The following is a 22,060-nucleotide window of genomic DNA, read 5'->3' as shown; positions in this document are numbered from 1 at the left end:
TATATAGAACTTTTTTAATGGTTGTGAAGTAATTTCTTATGCAAAATAAGTACCTACTCGAGAGTATGTATTTCAGATGCAGCCACTGAATTACGTTTGTTGTGGTTACTTTGACTGCACACTCTGTGACCCACTCAAAACTGTCGAGACCCACCAGCCACCAGTTGAGAAACACTGGTTTATTGGGTATCAGTGAAAGGATACAAGAATATCACCATGTAAAAGACGTTCTTAAGAACTGCTGGGAATATGAGTATTCACAAGTAGCCAGTTTCGGACTGGATGCTAATAATGATGCACAAAGAATGGGAATTTTTATGAAATTAGTCTGACAGTGGCAATATCAGCTATACCTTCTTGGTTATTCCCAATGCCATTGGTCGGTCTGCACTTGCTGGAAGAAATAAATTACCATCAGAGAATGATCTCATAAGATTTGTTGGTGAAACAATATTTAAATCAAGAGTGAGCCTATTGTAAAGAATATACTGATGGCTCAAAAGATCCTGAATCTGGGCATACACCTGCAGCAGAAGTCATTTCACTACTGGACTTTAAAATATGTAAAAGAACATCTAATTTCTCATCTGTTTACTCCTCAGAACTGATTGCTATTCAGTTGGTTCATTTGCTACAAGTTGTTATTTGCTCTTGATTCTTTATCAAGCCTTATAAGCCCAAAAAGGAAAATCTGACTCAAGACAGGATTTTCTCAAAGATCCCTGTTCAGATTTCAACATCTATGAATAAAAGTAATCTTTTGTGGATTCCTGCTCACGTGGGGGATTGTGGGAAATGAAATGGCAGATGAGTTGGCAAAAAAGGCTTTAAAGTATTCAATAATAAATGTTAATGTCCGTCTGGGGAAAGCTGGAATGAAGGGGTTAATTAAAAAGATAATTAAGCATACATGGCAAGAGTTGTGGACACAGGAAGGAAATTTGTGGCAAAAGAAGGGATGACACAATAATGACACACAGCCAAATTGGACACACAGCTTTGAATCAATCACTTTTTAAAAATTGTAAACAATACAGGATTGTGCAGCAAATGTGGATTACCAGAATTAGCCGAACATGTCCTTCTCAAATATGCTGGCCTGGTAATAACAAAGAAAGATCTCAGCTCATAGAAGAGGTTGTAGAAAAGGCTGTAATGAAAAGGCTGAAATTTTAAGAACTTAATTAAAAAGTGACCACAGCTTTATTAGAGTATCTTAAGAAAACAAGTTTAATTAGAATAATTGAGGTGTTTTTTTTGTGTGTTTGTTTTGCTTTCCTTTCTTTCCCTTCTGCAGCAACGCTTCACACTCCACCCCAGTAGGTGGCGGAAATGCACCAAAGCTGGTTTGCCAACCACCATTAAATCGAAAAGAAGTAGAAGAAAGAAGAAGAACATTTCCATAGAACATTTCGCACAGAGGTGGTGCACACTGTGGACAAGATGGTTGCCTCTATGTGGCGGATCAGTGGGGCAGTGAATCGAGCTCTTGTTAAAGCTCGCTACGTGAGTATTTCATGGCTTTTCATTTTAATACTGGCTTTAGGAATTTCAAACATTACATTTAAGTACGCGCATATTAAACAGTTGATCTCCATGCTCACAGTGGCTGTCATTGGCCTTGTCAATGCCGGAGAGCTAGCTGATAGCTCAGTTACACTGAAGGTTAGATCTCTTTCTAGTGTGTGAGAGCTTCGAGGATCAAGACACGAGTTTTTAATAGTTCTGTAAGCAAGTCACTTTGTAACTCTTGAAAGTTAGATATTGCACTTTTATTTTTATTTTTCTTCTTGGTTAGGGTTATGGAACATGAAATTTTACCTGACAAGGTCATTGAAAACTTACGTCATCCTGATATATATAATATTTTAATCGGTTTATATTGCTAAACTGTATACCTTATACATTTTTGTGACTTTTCCCTTTCGTCAATTTTAATCAAATAACAAAAATACGTTAGATGGAGCGCTAGCTGTCTCCTCAATGCAGCATTACACAATTACAACAAAACAGCATAGAATATGGTTTGACGAAGAGCTCATTTATTTTGATTATTAGACTATAAGAACGTTCTATTATTATGTGAGTCCGTGACCTATACGAGTGTCAATAGAAGGAAACTATGACAATCAGAACTCATGACAAGTTCTTAAATATGTGCTGTTCGTTCATTTTGGTTTCATATAATTTTGAAAAATATACTATGATATTTTTTTGTTTTATGACTACAAAAATTTAGTTAAAAAGTATTTTTCTTACAGCTTAAATACATGTGTGTACATGTTAATCATTTAAAAATAAAGCCCCACACCACATTTTTTACATTTATAATTTTTTTTTACATTAATACATTTATAGACATAAAAGAGGTAAAAATAAAGGATATAAATAAATCTGTTGCAAGAGCTCTTTTCAGTCCACTGTGTTCTGTTTCTCCTGATTATATTTTCTTTTTATGAAAAAGAATCTGAAATTGTAAGACAATTTGCACTTTTTGTAAGTACTGTGCACTTTTGGTATGTTCTCAGTTTATTAAACAATATACCCCACGAATGGCTAATTTACTGAAATTCCCTATGAATCTCTAGATTTTCTCCATAAATTCTCACATCTCTTTTCAAGATTTTTTTCTCCCACTTTCACTTCTATTCCCTGTTTACTGTAATGCTTCTAAAGTGGTGAAGTGCAATCAGAAAACATGAATGTATGAGTACAGAAACAGCCGAGTCAAATACATAAATCTTAAACATGAATATAGTATAACGTTCATATTCAGGGCACATCTATATGCAATATACTTAATTTAAAAATACTTGAGTTGAATTTATATCACTTTTTCTCTCACCTTGTACATTATTCATTTATTTTATATGACAATAAAATAATAATAAAAATTATCAGTGTGTCAGAAGTAGGGAAGCATAGCTGTTTTTATTTTATCTTATTTAAAACACTTTCATTAAGTCATTGTTACATTTATAATAAAGACCTGTCTTATCTTACATTGAGTGAAACATTTTCTTTCATGTTTCATTTTAAAAGCTAATGGCTGATTTATCTTTTATCGACTTGTTTTCTTATAAAATCCTTAATTGCTTAGACACATTACTACTCACTGAAAAATGTAAACACAAAACTAATAGGCCAAAACTAATTAACAAAACTAGCTATAGGCCAAATCAAACACTTTATTCAAATCTTGTTTTATCAGTCAATCTCTAGTTCATTGCATTATTCTGTGAATTATTATTATTATATATTTTTTTCTTGGTTTTTAAAATTGATACAAGAATGTGCATCATATTCTTATGTCTATCTTTCTTTTTATTTTAGCCTCTTCTGCTGTCTCTGAAACGAGGACAGGCCTCTGTATCATATGCTCAGAGCCTGCTCGGAGTTTCAGAAACTCGGCTCACTACCTTAAGCAATGGCTTGAGGATTGCCTCTGAAGAGACCAACCAGGCCACTTGCACGGTGACTTGCTTTTTTATAGGCTAATATAGTCTGTGTTCATAAAAATAACAGGAATTGAAAAAAGCCTAAGTAACTGTCCTTTTAACTTTTCCATTTACAAATGAACATGTTTAACTAAAAGGAAATCAACCTCAAAAGTACTGAGAACTGCTAACTTAATCCTTTGTGCTTTTCATTTGTCTGCCTTTTGCAGGTCGGCCTTTGGATTGGTTGTGGGAGCAGATATGAGTCTGAGAAGAATAATGGTGCCGGATTTTTCCTGGAGCATATGGCATTTAAAGTATACATGATACCTTTACTCGTTCTCTCTAAATTAATAATGTTACTACTAGGGCTAGGGTATTGCTGCTTCACAATACGAGTTATGCGTGTCAGAATTATATCACGGCATAATGCATTATAATATATTCACATCATAATAAATCTTGATTGTTGCTCAACAATTTTTTTAAGTTAAATGTTTGCATTCAAAAGTGCAAATTCATTGAAATGACACCTTTTGAGGATGGGCTGGGCAAAAAAATAGATTTTTCGATTAATCGATTTATTTTTATTTTTAATGTGGTCGATTCAATATCGATTATCAATAGCCACGAATCGATCTTTTCCGTATTTATTTCCGTGAACATTGAATATAATGGGTGCTTCTCATTTCTTATTTGTGCATCCTCGCTTTCTTTCCTAGCCCTTAGGATGCTAGGGAAGGAGACACCTGTGTATCCTCGCTTATGACTCCTCAGGAAGCTTCCTCGCTCCTCAATTCCTTAATCCTCATCTCCTCCCCTCGTTTGCACGCTATTTCAAGCATTCAGGCGAAAGAGAACTCTTGTGCGCTGTGTGTGCAGTTTTGGCTGTGCAGTGCTCACAGCTGAGCATCTCAGAGATCATGCAAATAATAAAATTAATTCTTTCACGTCTCCCTGTGCTTAAACGGACAAATTCACACAAATTTCTCTCAAAATGCCCGCCTTTGCGAGTATCCAAGTAAACATAAGTTGGTTATGGCTTAAGTAAAGAGTGCATTAGTCTTAAAGCAACCTAATATTCCTGCAGCTGTCGGTTATTTAATGTTAATCAAACTACAAAAGACAAGGAACTCGCTCCCTGCTCTTCACTGAATAATGTTTTTTAACTTTAATAAGGATTAACCTATAATTAATTTGTACAGTGAAGATTATATGCAGTTATTTTACATTTGATTACATTATTCAATTTCTGTACCTGAAAACTACTGTTAGACCTACCTAAAAAAACCTTAAAAGCACTTATTTCATTTGTACCTTTGTTCTATTGTATTGTATTGTTCTTGTGAATCGGATTCGAATTGAATCGAATTGGGGTATCTGAATCGATACCCAGCCCTATTGAGGAAAAGCATTAAGTTAGTATCCATAATAAAAAATATTTCATTAACTTTGCTAGCACAGTATCTCTGTGTGAACATTTAACTTTTGGAATTGCATTAAAAAGAGATGGAATGCTAAAAGTTAGTTATATTATGCATTTAAGACTCTTGTTCTAAAACGGCAGCATATGCCGCATCAGTTGTCAAAAGAAAAACTCTCTCTGTAATATATCTCACTAAATGATTGTTATAGTCCTAGTTGTTTCAATTTTCTTTTATGTTCTTCCTGAATGTTTTTTTTCTTCCTTAATGCTGATTAAACGCATTTCTACTCAATGAAAACTATAAACGCGAAACTAAAAATACAAATCTCAAGCTATTGGGACGAATCAAACAGTTTTTTCAAATGAACACGCATCAGATATTTTGTATACATTTGCAATATTTACTGTAAAAAGATTTGAATGAACAAATATAGAACCATAATTGAGGGAAAACTACTGTGAATGAAATATTCACCAAATACAGTAAGAGTCGGTCAACATATTCTAATGCGGAATTTCTGCTCAGTTCAACGTGTATCGTATACATGGGAAAGAATATGGTCAATGAAAGAGCAGCACAGGTCTCATCAGAGGCTAATGATGTTCTTGGCCTTCCTTCCCCCTCCTTTTCCTCATTCACCTCTTCTCACTTGTATCATTGTCCAATTTGAACACTTTCTACTTGGTATTCAAAGCTAAAGAACTTATTTGTAGCCAATTTTATACATCTTAAGATTCTAACATTTGCATTTTGCTTACTAGTTTTCACATGGTGATAATTGACCTGAGCTCAGGTTGTTGACATTTGCAATAATTATTGAATGTAGTACTTCCTATGAGCACATGGTGTATAATTCTGAATTTCTGTTTATAGTGGGGAAAAAAAACATGAATATTGTTTTGTGAAAATAGCCTTCCTTTTAGAATGCTTGCACACCACAACCCATTCTATTAGCCAAACAATTAAAAACTGTTTCACTAATTTGCATGCTTTCCTTCGTATTTCAAACTATTCTTGCATCAAGGGCACAAAGAAGCACCCACAGTCTGCTCTTGAACAGGCAGTGGAGTCTATGGGAGCTCACCTGAGTGCATACACCTCTCGCGAACACACTGCTTACTACATGAAGACCCTTGCCAAGGACTTGCCTAAAGGTTAGAGAACAAACAACTGAACTATTAAAAAGACCCATTTCTCAAACAGACACAATTTATTTATGCTAATGTATATTAAGATCTAAAATGGTATTTTAAGATCTTACTAATGATGTCTCTTTATTGTGTTGTTCCCTCTAGCGGTGGCGCTGTTGGCAGAAGTAGTGCAGAGCTCATCTTTGAGTGAGGCTGAGATGGAGCAGCAGAGGAGTGTGGTGCTAAGAGAGCTGGAAGAGGTGGAAGGTAGCTTGCAGGATGTTTGCCTCGATCTGCTTCATGCTACTGCTTTCCAGGGTACTCCTCTGGGCCATAGTGTTCTTGGTCCCTCTGTCAATGCCAGGTATGCACACAGCTTCCAGGATGCAAGATATTGTATTTCATGTTTCAAATGCTTGACCCGTGTGTCATTCAGATTGAAAGACGTCATGTAAATACCTGTCGATCGGATTGAGCTTGATCCGAATAAATCTTTGATCGGATTGAAAGGTGTGTGTGTGTGTGTAGACCTGAAATAATCCAATCAATAAGAAAAAAAACTGAGCATGTAAATGCTTGAATACAACTATATTCTTAATCGGTTTAAAAAATATCTTGAGCACATGCGCAATGCATAAATGCACACACAAATGAAAATATGTGAAACTGCAAAGTTTAGGGTTCATATAAACAAAACTTTTAGTATCTGAAATCGGATTGGATTAATTCAGAATGATGAAAATAAGTGCATGTAAATATGGTTGTCAAATGAACCAGTACTACCGGTACCAGTCGATACCAGGTATATTCGATAGATGCTGCATTCAAACACTGTCATTCATGTTTGTTCATGAGTGCTCTCTGAGCATCAAAGATTTCTATTTACAGCATGATTTTGACAAGCGTTGAGCTTTGTAGCCAATCGCAATCATATCTGTTCAGACCGTGAACACAATGGCCTATCAGAGGAGCTAGTCAGTGTGTTAGTATGTCAGAATCCACTTGTTACCACTGAAAACGTACAAGTTTTTGTTCAACACGAGCCACACACTGGCGAGTCTTTTCACTTTAACCAGCAAAGTGTAAAAATGATGTAAATGCGATATTCATTGTACAATTAAAAAAGCTTTATATATATATATATATATATATATATATATATATATATATATATATATATATATATATATATATATATATATATATATATATAACAGGAGTTTTTGATAGTGCAGAATTCAGTGAACTTGCACTTTAGAGATTGACAGCCTTATTGATTATAAAGAGAGGGCTCTTCTCTTGCTTTGTTTATTACCCATTCACAATTTGAGTTTAGTTTAGTTTTCATGCTGCTTAATACACTGCAAAGTTTCTGGATTGACAACCATATTTAAATGCGCAATTGAATCGAAAACAGTGATGAAGGACAGTGATAACCAAAGGATGACATGAAACTGGACAACATTATTAAAATTACTTAATTCAACATTTTTGCTCTGGTACCAAGAACAACCCTACTTGTAAACATACCCAATGAAACATGTTCCTAAAGGAAATAATGTTTTTTTGTTTGTACTCTTTAATTTTCAAGGACACTAACTCGTAATGATTTGGTGGAATACATCAATAGCCATTATAAAGCTCCTCGCATGGTCCTGGCTACAGCTGGAGGTACTGCTCTTGAACTATTATCAAACTTGAAAAGCCACAGACAGCAAAGTTTATCGTTTAAATAAAGTCTTCCTGTTCCGCTGTAGGAGTGAACCATGATGACCTTGTGGCTCTGGCTAAGCAGCATTTCAGTGGTGTTTCTTTTGAATACGAGGGTGATGCTGTACCTGTTCTGTCCCCATGCCGTTTCACTGGTAGTGAGGTATGTGTGGGAGAGCCTCATTTTTTGCCATTACTTGACTTGCCGTTGGTCTGATCCTGTCTTGCTTTCAGATTCGTATGCGTGATGATGCAATGCCACTAGCACATGTTGCTATTGCTGTAGAGGGAGCTGGAGCTGCAAGTCCTGATATTGTGCCACTCATGGTTGCCAATTCCATTATTGGCAGCTATGACATCACATTCGGAGGTGGCAAGGTTAGTTTATTACATTGGTTAAACTTTTTTCTCCTTAACTTTTTTTTTTTGCATGTATTGAGTAGAAGTGGGATTCTAGGTACCTTGCGATTTGATTCTGATTAACTTAAGGGATTCTTGATTTCTCTTGCAATCTTTTGCAAGATGGCTCCTGAAAAATTCTAGTATGAGAGGCTTTCTTTCTGTTTTAATGAAATGCAGCATAGAGCAACCTTAAACTTGGCCATTGTAAATCAGTTTGTCTCTTGATTTCTCCATGCACAGGAATGATATAACTGATGATAATTTTCATGCCGTTATACTATTTTGTCTAAATAGAAAAAATTAATATATTTTTACAGCTTTTTATATATTACGTCCTACCAGTGAATTTGGGCATCACAACATTATAGTGTACAATATGAAGAAAAAAAAAAAAAAAATCATATTTTTAAAGAATAAACTTGTGAGTTCGATGACAAAATTAATCTAAGGGTAAAAATAGGGAACATTAACATAATCAATTAAATATCCAGTATTGACCAATGTATGTTCAATATCAGTACATTGTATTGTTATTGGCAACATGCAAAATAACTGATATGGTACCAATATAAAAGCCTGAGCTTTCAAATACTGTCAATTACATCATGAAATTGATGCCATTCAATGTCCATAACTTGTTAGTCTACTAGAAAAAGTAACTTGAGCGAAGCATTTTGCTGAATATATTCAATATACTTTTACTTAACCTGTTAGTGATGTCTTATTTGTTTATATTGTCATGAAAACAGGTTTTTAATGCAGACACCTTTTATAATAGTATTTGTTATAGTTTTTATTTTACGTACCGTCTCTAGTTTAAACTCTAATGCCGGGCATAAACAATGGAAATAATTTTTAATTGTAAATTAGCTAAGCATGGTACAAATTGTAATTTATCAAGTAAAATGGTGGTTGCATTATGATCATGTCTTTATTTGTATGTTGTATACAGAACTTAAGCAGTCGTCTTGCTCGCCTGGCTGCAGAGCTGAACCTGTGTCACAGTTTCCAGGCTTTCCACTCTTCATACAGTGACACTGGACTGCTGGGTATTTATTTTGTTACAGACAAACATAAAATAGAGGACATGATGCATTGGGCTCAGAATGCCTGGTAAGTCACTGGCATGCCTTCAGCTATTCCTGACAGTATATACAATTGTCATCTGATGTGTTATAGTCCTATTTGAGGTGATTAATACGTGCTGTTGATGTTTCTGTTTTACAGGATGAATTTGTGCACCACAGTGACTGAGAGTGATGTGGCTCGAGCCAAAAATGCTTTGAAAGCTAGCTTAGTGGGACAACTCAATGGTAATAAACTCAAACATACTCATTACCCATGCACAGTCTATACATTCTCTCTCTTTGCATCAAATCTATGTATTTAGCACAGATTCAGTTGTATTTTAGTACAAGTGTGGGTATCTGCAGGTTGGAGTAATGAGCGTGATGATGTGGAGAATTTTTATCATTGGTCTTAAAAGCTGTCTGTCAGGGTGTGGGGTAGGGTTAGGTTTTTTTTTCTGTAGCAGTTCACTTTTTGGCACGACCTTTAAGGTCCTTGAACACTGAGTCAGAAATTTTCGCACGTTAAAAAATAAATATGACCTCACTTTGTTTCAATCATGTTTGCACACTGCCTCCGAAAGTTTTTGAAAGGATTATTTTTTATTTCGTTTTTCGCATCCGTAGCAAGCATTTAGAGGTGTTTTGACAATTCAGAGCCACCGAATGACGAATACGAAAAAACGCATACCAAAATTTTGGACTCGGTGTGCAAGGACCTTTACTCCGACCTGCAGCTATCCCTGTCTCTTTTAGTACGGTGATCATTTTGTGTTTTTAAAAGGTACACTATTGGCGCTTTTCCACTGCATGGTACGGTACGGCTCGGTTCGGTACGGCACGCTTTGGCGCATTTCCACTGCATAGTACGGTACGGCTCGGTTCAGTACGGCTCACTTATGGTGCATTTCCACTGCATGGTACAGTACGGTACGGCTCGCTTTAAATGGTACCACCTCTGTTGAGGTTCCAAGCGTACCGTACCGATACTAAAATGTGACGTGAAAACACTGCAGATCACTGATTGGTCAGACAGAATCATCTCTAACAGCGTCATTCTATTTACGACACGAGACACTAAACCCGCTAGATTTAAATAGCCAGTAGACAACAGCCAGCCTGTTTTAAAAGTATTTGCTTCAAAAAAAAGATTATAAACTTCAAAAAAAGAAATGGCTGAATCGTGGTCAGTGGACGAGGTGCAGACGTTCCTCTCGTCAGTGGCCAAGGAGTGGATGGGAAAACACGGAATGAAAAATTCACATTTAATATAATGTCCTGGTAGTAGAGACGGCAACTATATAACGATCAGTCCCACCCACTTTGAAGCGGTACTAACTGCAGTGGAAAAGCAAACGAGCTAAAGCGAGCCGAACCGTGCCGTAACGAGTCGAGTCGAGTCGTACCACGCAGTGGAAAACCGAAGCGAGCCGAACCGTTCCGCGCCGAGTCGAACCGTACCGAGCCGAACTGAGCCGTACCATGCAGTGGAAAAGCGCCATATGTAACTTTTTTATCTAGCGGTTAAAAAACAAAACTGCATGCATTTTGCGGAAAAAACATTTTGGTTGTGCACGTGTACAACATTTTCAAATTCCTCAGTTCTTGCCATCTCTGAAAAGCTAAAACAATGTTGATTCTTGTTTTATTATAAAATCTGTCATGTTCTCTTCTGTCCTGCAGACTAACCTATGCCACTCCCACATCACATAACTATCAAAGTAGCTGTTTGGCATCTCAGAGTCAAGACAGCTGCCTTCTAAAAATCAGCATCCTTAGAGACAATTTGTACAACTTGTAATGTCAGAGGAGAAAGTCATAGTTCATCGTAATATACATCATTTACATAATTCACCCGCTATATTGATACATTTAGCAATATTGTAACACATAGTAATTTGTAATTGTAGCTTAACTGGTCAAGAGCAAAACAAAAAAATTCAACAGAAATGGCATTGTTATTGGCAGATAACAGATTACTGTATCTATCTATATTGGAAATAAAAAGTGGTATCGAGCCATCCTTACTACTAATATGACAAGCACATTAGTTTTACTCAAGCTATAGCAAGTGTTTGTGTGAAAATGCTTTTTTTTTTTAAAGGGGTGGTAAAACACCTTTTTTCGAAGGCTTGATTGTGTTTGTGGGGTGCACTGTAATATGTGTTCATGCTTCGTTTTTAAAATATCACATTATTTTTCACATATTTAACCATTATTCTACACTGCTCTGTCCCTCCTTGTAAAAACGGTCGGATGATTTCCTGGTTCTATGAAGCCCCGCCCTAAAAAATACGCAATGGGCTCAGATTGGTTAGCTGGCCCAGTGTGTTGTGATTCGCTACTACCACAACAACTCTTTTTCAAAGCAACATAAAATGGCCCTGCCCCCGTTATGTATTGTGTTCCCAGAGGAGGGGTTTATGTAAATATTGGGCTTAGTGATGTCAGCAAGCCCACAGGAATGTCGTGTAGTCCCTATCAGCCGTTTCTGTAGTTCTTATAAATTTATTTCTTTAAAAGCAAATATCTCCCTTTGCTTTAAACTTTGAACGTTGTAACTTTGCAGATGTTGTTTATGCTCAAACAGCAACATTACACACTAACTAAAGTTAGAAAAGTGAAATCGTGTTTTACCACCCCTTTAACCAAGTTAGTCTCATGTCACACTGTGGATTATTTCAAGATCTAATCTGCATTGTAGTTGGGCTTGTTTCATTGTGATTTTCTGATATTATCACAAGTAATCGCTCACTACTACTTGACACATAATCCGAATATTTAAAACTGAATATCTTTACTTATTATCGCTGTTGAAACAAGCCCAAAGACAATGTAACCTTACGTAACCTAACGTAATCTTTGCAAAACACATGCTTTTCTTTTTGGTCAAATACTATACACGCAAGTAATTTCTGGTGCTCTGCTCACATGTATTCTATAACTAATTTTCAGTTAAGGTATTGGAGAAAATAAATTTTTTTTATCCATTGTCCAATATATTATGTGCACCAACAGTAGGGCTAGTAATACAGATTCTTCACCCTTTTTTTTTTTTTAAACTAATAATTATATACATTTCCCCTTTCTATCAGACTACTTATATCTATAATATCCTTCTTTCTGTTCTCAGGAACTACACCTGTTTGTGATGACATTGGCAGGCACATATTAAATTATGGTCGCCGCATCCCATTGGCAGAGTGGGATGCCAGAATTGAGGTAAATTGTCCACGTTAACAATCCCACAGTGGATGAGTGACTGCACTGTTTGAGATTAATTTGCCATTTTGTTTTTGTCTTGCTAGGCTGTGACTCCCAGGATTGTCCGTGATGTCTGCTCTAAATACATCTATGACAAATGCCCAGCTGTGTCTGCAGTCGGTGAGTCCATTTATTTTTATATTTAATATACATTTTTATATTTTTTTTGCAATTCTACATTGAAATGAATAAATGTGTGCTTCTTTTTTTATATTAGCATGTCATATAACTGATGTCATATAAATGTCTGCATATGTTTTTTATTTTACCATCTGCTCTCATGATTCCTGAACTTTTTGTTCTAAACTTAATCAATAGATAATCTTACCATTTCGATTATCAGATTAATCAATTTCTAATCATTAACATCCCTAATATGGTTATTTTCTGGATCTAGCTGCAGCTTATTTATGGACAGTTGGTCCAATGATTAATTCTGCTATCATAATTTAATAGATAGAAATTGCTACACATCCAACCCAAATGCTGTGGTATTGAAATTAGTATTTAGAGTCATGAAAATTCACTTGTATTTTTTTTTGTTTTGTAACCTTTCATACTTTTCTTTCTCTATGCAGGTCCAGTAGAGCAGCTGCCAGATTATAACAGAATGAGAAGTGCTATGTACTGGCTCCGATTTTAAATGTTCCTTGGGCTGTCAGCTCTGCAATTTTTGTCCTCTCGTCTTATTCATACCCTTATCTTGTATGAATTTGATGGGTAGCATAGTTGTCATCTCTTTCCAAAGCTCAGATGAAGAGGAATAATTTAGTACATATACATCTGGAATGTCCGACATGGGGCAGAGCTATTTATGAATTTGTGGTTTTATTTGTCCTTTTTGTATATAGCAATAGCTCTCAAACCAACTTTAAATAAAACCCTGTCACATCTAGTGTTTATTTGATTTGTTTCAGTTGCTTCATGAAAAAGTAACTCATTCAGCTTCTAAATGGGCTGTAAACTTATTTGTGGGTTAAGGAGAGAAGGGAAGGTGTATTTGTTAAAGTTAAAGAATATAGGACGTTTACGTGACAGCTTTTAAAATATTTTAAGGATGATTGGTTATTTTTGCTACTATCAACATACACAAGCATATTACCCTTTAAGTTTTGCATTGGGGAGCATTCTGAGGATTCTAGTGATTCTGTCAAAGGAGCTACAGTTCAAAAAAATCAGATACATTTTTATGCAAACTTGTCCACACTTATTTTATTGTACAGGGACTGCAATATTTGATGTGACAGAAATGGAGTAACAAACTATCAAATATTTGTGCAACCGCAGATTACACAATCTGTAAAGCAAACACTTTGACTTTATCAATTTATTTAAATAGTTCATTCTAAACTTAGCCTAATTTAACAGCAAATCCACAAGGTATTTTGGATTACACAATCCAAAAGATTGTGTAATCCACAAGGATTTAAGATCAACAGTTGACTTGGTCTCAGGAGGTCGGGTCCATGTTTCCTACTTTTTTTCCTCAGAGTAAGGAAAGTTAAACATGTATAACTTTGAAAAAAAATTAGAACTGCTTCTCTATCATCAACCACACTATAGCCTGCCACATACGAAACTGAGTCAAAACCAGTGACTGCTTTTTATATAGAACTAGTCTATGACTCAATTTTGCATTTATGCATCATAAAACATTCTAATATTTTTAAAATCAAAATCTAATCAATTCAGCAAGCGTGGGTGTAAGGATTACACACAAATACATGTGAAGGGCAGTTGATTTACAATAAATAAAGGTGCAGAATGTCTGGGACAGCAAAAGCACCAGGATCTGTCTCACGTTCAAAATTTACTAATACTATAAAACTCTCTAATCATAATTCTGTCACAGCAGCATTATTTCCAGCAAACAACGATGTTCGGATCATTCTCCAAACGCTCATCTAACTCCCTGTAACTCATCCCTGAAAATGCATGAAAGGAATAATGTCACTGGTTTAAAGGAAATTTCACGTGAAAAAGCAATAACATAGCCTACTTAATACTTGCCAGTTTTGCAACAGATTTCATCATAACTATGGCAACCAGTGTAAAGTCTCGGTGGACGACTCCTATCATCTCTAACAACCTTGACTGGATACTTCTGCAGGCGCCGAATCAGACCTTTCATCAAGCCAAACTGAATCAACTTCCTGCAACAACAACAACATGAATAAAAGATAAAAAGTAGCAAATTTTCTCACAGTTCAAACTGGTACTTAACCAACAGCAAAATGAGCCAAAAACATTCTTAATATATAATCTTTACATATTGTTCTTCTGTAGTACAGAAAACAAGACAAGCATGCCTTATTAGTTGCATGTTAATTTGGGGAATTTAAGCGTGAACCACAATCAAATTCAAATGGCCTTGCCTTTCATCCACCCTCTGTAGCTGGTGAGAATAGCGAGAACAGAGGTCACGCACAGTTGTACCTGGGGTCAAACCACAATACAACTGGAACACATCCCTGAGACTTGTCCTCTGGCCTGGTGACATGCACATAGTAAAATGTCTAAAGTGAACTAAAACATTTCAATCTCATACACATACATGTATATTTACAATCTCTGTACTTGCTCACCTAGCTTACTGACGTAATGTAGACACTCTTCCTGAAGGCACTTCTTATCTATCAAGTTTTGTACTTTAGGTGTTGTGCAGTAAACATTTGAGTACTGTAGAATATGAAAACCAAAAACCAAAGTAAGAAAAATAATTTAGAATAAAATTTAGAATAAACAACAAAGACTTACCTGAAATATGGATACCAGAGTTACCACTTCATAATACCTGTGAAACAGTACCATTGTTCAGTCCATTACTCTTTAGCTGCTATTACAGTACATGTAAGAAATGTGTAGTTTTTGCAACACAATTGTAATGATCTATTAATGGTTTTATTGCATTTCATTTTTACAACTTCATCAGGTGCTAGATTTTCATGCTTTCATCATTGTATCATTCATCAGTGATGTCAAGAGGTATTTCCAAATTTCAAGAATAATCTCGGTTAAATACAACATGAACTCTGTCAGCAGCATCTATATGGCATGCATTTGTACCAGAGTTTAAAAGCAGAAATGGCAAAATGCAAAGCAAAACCAAAGGTGCCAGAAATGTTTTGTATTTTTTTTATTTCCACTCCACATTTTACACTTCCTCCTCCGCGTTCACTGGAGAGAAATTTTGCACCAGGCTCAAACCATGAATGTGTTGTCCCAATATCAATGATTATCAAAAAACATGTTAAACTTTGAATTTAGCATAGCTACGCTGGGCCAAAATGAAAGTAGTGGCTGTGCCATGGTGATTTAAATGGTAATAAAAATGTACAATCATAAAGATGGCCCTATGAGGGGAGATTTATATCTGATAACATATAGCCACTTAGGGGTGAGCAATTTTAATTAAACTTAATGTTAATGAAAATAATATGAGAAAAATAACCCTGCTAGTTATTGTTAATAATGCATTAGTGTTTTTGAAAAAGAAACATCTTTCATAATGTTCCATGTAAATGGGAACTGCCATTTAAGCTGCGCGAGATGAACAGTCAAACTGAAGCGCTTTGGAAGAGGATTCACTAACTCAACCAATCACATCTTATAAGAGATTAATCAGAGTTATACCATTCTTTCGTAAGTGACCATGGTATAAGCAGGTTAATGCCCTTCGAGGTGTCCATTATCAGGTTTTAATGGACTTCGGTGGAGGCAACCGTCCGACGCGCAGCAGGTTTTCCATTAAAACCTGATAATGGACACCTCGTCGGGCTGTTGAATGCTTGAATCTGACTGGTTGACAAACGTTCTAAGGTGTGCAATTATTTTCAGGGAAACGCACGGTTTAAGTAGTTCCAGGCAGGTCTTGATCGCATTACAATTCTGTATCACTTCTCCAAATGATTTCAGTTATTTCAAAGGTCCTTACAGCTTGCAAAAGAACAAAAACCCACAACAACACTGACCAAGCAAATAAACAGTAAACAATAGGATAAAAACAACAAATTACTTTTATGTTTTTTTGCCACAAAATTACATTTTATTATGTGCGGAAAGCACATACTCTCTTTCTCCCACTTGGACGATTTTATCAGTAAAATAGTTTTAACAATTTAAAAGCTTCATGAATTTCTCACTAGCGAGGTAATAACGGCTATGTTCTTGGAGCAGATACATTTACAGTTTTGCTATTAGTAGAGACGCAGCTTCAGTTGAGAGTAAAAACGGAAAACTTTTATGTACAGATGACAACTTTATCAAAACGATCCCCATTCATATGGATCCGCAAAATAAACAAGGATATCTGGGTGCATCTATTTTTTGATTTTACAGCAAAAAGTTGCTGCTTTATAAGAGAAATCAGAGAACAAATTCAGTCTATGGCACTTCTCATTCATTTCTATGGTTTCTGCAAACAGTCTTATTTTGAAGGTTCTGCCCCCCGGAAGTCACATTTGTGGAATTTATTAACGAGACAATCTTGACATATGTGGCGGACAAATGCAAGTGCTCCTCCAAACATGAATCAGCACTGTGTATGCGCACATATTTCATGTCCTCTTCAAATTAAATATTTATGTGCAAATAAGGAGACTGATACAACGCTATGACTGACTGATCATGAATGGAATGAAGATTCAGAGTGCTTGTAAACATAATGAAAATATTATTAAAATGTGCTTCCTCATTTTTCATATAGACCAATAGCTTTGGATAGTTATAATGCTTATTTGTTGATATTTCTAAGAATATTTTATCAAAATGTATTTGATTTGTTAATGATAGTTTTTAGTAGTCTCTAATGATTTTTTTTGTGTGATTTTGTTGTTATAGGATTATATATTTTTTAATTTATCAAAGTGCACCTAGCTATGTTGTTTGTTTTTCTCTGCTTATATTAATGTTCACATTAATATTAATTTGTTTTCCACAGCTTTACACACCCATTTCTGGAGTCTTTTTTCAAATCTGAGGTGTGAATGACAAATGAAAAAACGGGGGTTTTATGACACTTTAAAGATATTTTTGTTTACTTATGTACTTTTATTATACTTTTTCCTAAATAAAAACTGCACTGAGCCAAAGCCAGCAGAAAACAAATGCAGTAAAGAGTTAATCTGTATTTAACACAGAATATTCTTCTTAATAAGTTATTATTGAGATAATGACCGCAGCTCAAAACAGGAATAATATCATACTTACAATAAATTCTGAACAGCAATCCGCACCAAATTAAGCTCAACATCGGCCTCAGCAGAGATCTTTTGAATGTGTCGATACCCATCTACAAAGGGAAGGATCTGCAAACAGAGTAATCAAAATAATTATAAAAAATTATATAAATGAAATATTTCTGGCATCAAATTATATTTGAAGACAGTATGCCAAATAAAATAATATTATACCTGTATCACACTGCAAGTGAGTGGCACACAAAACAATGGCTATGGTCAGTATTACTAACAACATTTTTGTGAAATCTTATTTGTAATATATCTAAATTGTAAAATCAAACCTTGTTGTATAACCAAACCTTGAGTGTTATAAACTGCTCAGATTAGTCTTGTTTCAGTCACGCTGTGATAAAAAGTACAGTGTAATGTGACAGTGTGTTACTTTCTCCAAGCCGGACAATAGAACTTTTTCAAACAATGGATACATTTTTCTTCTTCTTTTTTTTGTTTTCAGACATACTCCATAACAAAACACACTACAATACAAAATGCAGATTTTATGAAATTTATCATTTCTCCTGCTTCCAATGTGAACACTCTTGTATGGAAGCTTGTTTACACCACAGAATAAAACAGTTTAAAAGATAATTGCAACTTTTTATCTCACAATTGCGAGTTTAAATCTCGCAATTCTGACAGAATTGCGAGATATAAAGTCAGAATTGCATGATATAAACTCGCAATTGCATGTTATAAAGTCAGAATTGCAAGATATAAAGTCGCAATTCGTTTATAAGAAAAAAAAAAAGAAAAAGTCGTTTATAACACGCAATTCTTACTTTATAATATACAATTGCGAGTTTATATCATGCAATTCTGACTTTATATCTCACAATTCTGAGAAATAAAGTCAGAATTGCGAGATTTAAACTCGCAATTGTGAGATAAAAAGTCGCAATTATCTTTTAAAATGTTTTATTCTGTGGCGTAAACAAGCTTCCATAGCTTGTTTCCATAATAAAGTCAGAATTGCGAGATATAAACATGCAATTCTGAGGAAAAAAAAGCTGACTTTATGCTGACCCTGACTTTATAACTCGCAATTGTGACTTTATATCACGCAATTCTGAGATAAAAAGTCAGAATTGTGAGATAAAAATTCGCAATTACCTTTTTTTTTTTTTTTTATTCTGTGGTGCAAACAAGCTCTTGTTTGTTAACATGGGTGGCAAAAACAACAACAAAAACACCACGCTGCTCATGCATCACTAACACGTGCAATATGAAACAGGGCTTCATTTTCCAGGTCTGATTACATTTTTTTTTAAGGCAAATAAAGACAGTAAACAGTGGGGAAGATTTTTTGTAGACCTGTTGTGTGGTGAGATCCCATTGTGACTTTATAAAGTGTTCTTTATTCTTGGTAAATACTGGTACATCGTACTCCTGAACAACCTGAGGATCTTTCCTTTGTTCAATTAGCTTCAAGTGGATGGTGTTAGAGTCATCTGTTATGAGAGAGGGAGATAGGGTGATTATTAAAAACAGCGAGAATCACTGACAGGGAAACAGAGAGATAGAAAATACATATATAACCAATAGGTAGGGTGCAGGCTCCTGTAACATTAAGTTCCTCAAGAAGTGTGGACAGGATAGGCAACAGCTTCTGTTTACTCTCCTCGTTTGAAATGAATCCACTCTCAAGCTAATCAAAACATTTTATGAAATGGTTAAGTGTTAGACCAACTTTTGAAGTACAGAAACTATAACAGAAATACATATTAAATGATTTTTTACCTCCAGAGTTGTGAGGTAGCCAGACAGTTTTTTGACAATAGGTTCTAAAGCACATGTTTTTGTCCTGGCATCACAGACTAAACCCAAATTGAAGAGCAAGGCATTCCGGCTGTACTTCTTATGCTCAATGCACACTGGACAGCCAATCAGTTTCTTCTCCATGGCAGTCCTTAATCAGTTACAAACATAAAACACAACCAGGTCTTTATCATTAACTCTAAAAGTCAATTTACACCAAATGTAAAAATCACAGATGTAAGGTGTATTTAAACCAATAGAGAAACCAGGAACACGAACACACACACACACACACACACACACACACACACACACACACACACACACACACACACACACACACACACACACACACACACACACACACACACACACACGTCAGGTTCAATGGTTGCAGCTAAATACATTTAAAGTAAATCAGTTTACTTGTCAGTCAGTTTAATTCATAATGTCCCCAAGTGGGGACAATTTTTAACCATGGAAGTAAAGCTCCAATATACATGAATGAGGAAAGACTGAAATCTGAAAACAATGGTTTCAGAATTTATTGCCAAGCTTGAAAGATTAATGTAGTTTGAGTAACTTGAGATGACTTCTGCTGTTGAACCTTAAACATGCAAATTATCCCTTATGTTTTTGCCATACTAGGATTATTGTCTTATTGAAATGTGGATGTTGCCACCTAAGTAGTTTTTGTAAACATTTAGTAATTTACAAAATATTTTTGTAAATGGTCTGTGTGTGTGTATATATATATATATATATATATATATATATATATATATACACATATACACACACACACATACCATTTATAAAATTACATACCATTTATAAAAATATTTATTATTGAACATTTGCTTGTGGATTTTCTCTTTTTGAGTATGCACTTTTTCGTTGCTTAACCAATCAAAATATTTATTTTTTTATTAAACTTACTAATTAAATTTTAAGATGCACTGAAGCAAATTAAAAAAATCAAAAGCCTCTACTTCTTGTTTTTTGACAAGAAAACAAGCAGTACGTTCAAACTATTTTAACGTTTTATTTTTTTAATGTGGAGCATGTTCGCTGAAGACAAGTCATAACGGAGTCTGGTCTAGTTTAAGAAATTATTTTTTTAAAACGCACACGCATATAGCGGATAGTTTTTAGTTTATTGGTGTTTGTGCTCTAAAACAGTCTAAAACAACAATGCAAATACAAATAAAATTGCAGTGCAGCAATGAGATGACTTAAGTAAAGTTTAGTACGTACACGGTTATGAGCTTGTTCTGCAGTTCAGGTTTGGTGATGATGTACACCTGCACAGTATCAAAAAGTTCCCTCGAAATATATTCTTCCGGAACCTTCGATCAAACACAAATTGTATATAATTTGTTCCACTATAACCGGATAAACATTAATTTGCTTGTATGCATAATTGCAGTCTCGTTTGCAAACACAAAACCAGGCTGTAAAACATGCTGTAGCCTACTTATTCTGTTTCGCTCAAAAATATTTATTTCTATGATGTTACCTGATATGTGATCTTTGGTCCTAACGTTGGATGAAATTCACTGAAAAATATACAATCTATTCGTCTGTATGTACCCATGTTCAGTAATGTTGATGTACTCTTCTTCCGTGTGTTCACGGAAGGGTAACAAAATAACAAAATAGGTGCATACCGCCACCTACTGTGCTCCTCCGCCACTGATTTCATAGTGACTACTTGCACAATTACTTCCGCGTTCTAGTTAGTACCCTCTGGTTAGTACATACTGTCTAATATGAATATCCGTAGACGGGCTCTGGTACATATCAGGAGTTTCCAGAGCGTTCAGCGCACATACATGAGAATGCGGATTATCACTATGTTTTATGGCTGCCAATTGATTAAAACAATGAATAATGATCTCTGTATTAATTATCTTGAGCCTGCAGGCGCGTCGTTAGGCAGCCCCGGATGTTTTTTTTATAGCCCCGGATCTAAAAAAATTGAATTTATTGATAATTATTATTATTTTTTAAGAATTTTGTATTTATTTAAAAAAAATTAACCGGGTCTTTTAATATATCCTTCGGAATCAATCATGTATTAACCTCCTGAGACCCGAGAGCTTGTCTGGTGTGCATTTTATAATTGTTCTTGCTATTTGGGATAAGTTGGACCTAATAAGTATAATAACTAAAATTTGTTTTTGTACTGGAAGTAGTTTTTGCAGAAAATGATGTCCTCATGCGAGGACAGTGGGTCTATGTTTTACCATATGATGTCCTCATGCGAGGACAGTGGGTCTATAATTTACCATTTTACTAGCAATTATGTGAAGTGTCAGTACAAATGAAGTGATAAACACTTGACAAAATCTGATTTTTATAATAGTACTGGTAATGGCCAGCAGGGAGCAGTAGAAGGCCACTTATTGGCTCACTTTCATTTTGAAATTCTTGATTTTTACCAGTTTTCTGCACTAAAGCAAACCAGTTTTTCCATGTTAACTCAATAATTCATGCTTACACACACACACACACACACACACACACACACACACACACACACACACACACACACATACACACACAGACAAATGTTGTTTTTTCAATGCTATTGCGATCCGTCTAAAAATTCCCAAGTTTAGCTAA

At 35.2% G+C, this 22,060-nt stretch overlaps 2 protein-coding genes across 3 annotated transcripts; one reads left to right on the top strand and one right to left on the bottom strand.

Moving 5' to 3' along the window:
* The first annotated feature begins 1,313 nt into the window (after positions 1-1,313).
* uqcrc1 (ubiquinol-cytochrome c reductase core protein 1) lies at positions 1,314-13,337 on the top strand. Its single transcript, XM_081381756.1, has 13 exons — positions 1,314-1,506; positions 3,334-3,474; positions 3,668-3,754; positions 5,889-6,018; positions 6,160-6,358; positions 7,586-7,665; positions 7,752-7,867; positions 7,939-8,082; positions 9,059-9,219; positions 9,334-9,419; positions 12,307-12,395; positions 12,482-12,557; positions 13,016-13,337. Exons 1-13 carry the CDS (start codon positions 1,444-1,446, stop codon positions 13,078-13,080), a joined length of 1,437 nt encoding a protein of 478 aa, XP_081237882.1. The 5' UTR covers positions 1,314-1,443; the 3' UTR covers positions 13,081-13,337.
* Positions 13,338-13,516: 179 nt separating this feature from the next.
* nprl2 (NPR2 like, GATOR1 complex subunit) lies at positions 13,517-21,131 on the bottom strand. 2 transcript variants are annotated; one of them, XM_081381757.1, is made up of 11 exons: positions 20,952-21,131; positions 20,690-20,781; positions 19,415-19,583; positions 19,214-19,322; positions 18,989-19,125; positions 17,646-17,743; positions 15,195-15,231; positions 15,023-15,116; positions 14,813-14,927; positions 14,448-14,590; positions 13,517-14,362 (listed from the first exon to the last, which is right to left on the bottom strand). In XM_081381757.1, the coding sequence occupies exons 1-11, from the start codon at positions 21,027-21,029 to the stop codon at positions 14,295-14,297; spliced, it is 1,140 nt and encodes a 379-aa protein (XP_081237883.1). In that variant the 5' UTR covers positions 21,030-21,131; the 3' UTR covers positions 13,517-14,294. The 2 variants fall into 2 exon arrangements, with proteins under 2 accessions (XP_081237883.1, XP_081237884.1); XM_081381758.1 differs by lacking the exon at positions 20,690-20,781 and having other exon boundaries at positions 13,627-14,362; positions 20,952-21,109.
* Positions 21,132-22,060: the final 929 nt, after the last annotated feature.

This window comes from Scardinius erythrophthalmus (genome assembly GCF_964197995.2).
Source record: "Scardinius erythrophthalmus genome assembly, chromosome: 12".
NCBI lineage: Eukaryota > Metazoa > Chordata > Actinopteri > Cypriniformes > Leuciscidae > Scardinius > Scardinius erythrophthalmus.
Note: the sequence above shows the minus strand (reverse complement) of the source record. Positions and strands in the feature narration are given on the sequence as shown.

What these genes read in the sequence shown, in the direction of transcription:
- nprl2 (XM_081381757.1), bottom strand. Translation starts at nt 21,029, where the DNA reads ATGGGTACATACAGACGAATAGATTGTATATTTTTCAGTGAATTTCAT. An exon ending in GCTACCTCACAACTCTGGAG is followed by an intron (nt 19,323 to 19,414) that starts GTAAAAAATCAT and finishes TGTTTTGATTAG; the next exon opens with CTTGAGAGTGGATTCATTTC. An exon ending in AGCCTGCACCCTACCTATTG is followed by an intron (nt 19,126 to 19,213) that starts GTTATATATGTA and finishes CTCTCATAACAG; the next exon opens with ATGACTCTAACACCATCCAC.
- uqcrc1 (XM_081381756.1), top strand. Translation starts at nt 1,444, where the DNA reads ATGGTTGCCTCTATGTGGCGGATCAGTGGGGCAGTGAATCGAGCTCTT. An exon ending in GGTCCCTCTGTCAATGCCAG is followed by an intron (nt 6,359 to 7,585) that starts GTATGCACACAG and finishes TTAATTTTCAAG; the next exon opens with GACACTAACTCGTAATGATT. An exon ending in CATTGGGCTCAGAATGCCTG is followed by an intron (nt 9,220 to 9,333) that starts GTAAGTCACTGG and finishes TCTGTTTTACAG; the next exon opens with GATGAATTTGTGCACCACAG.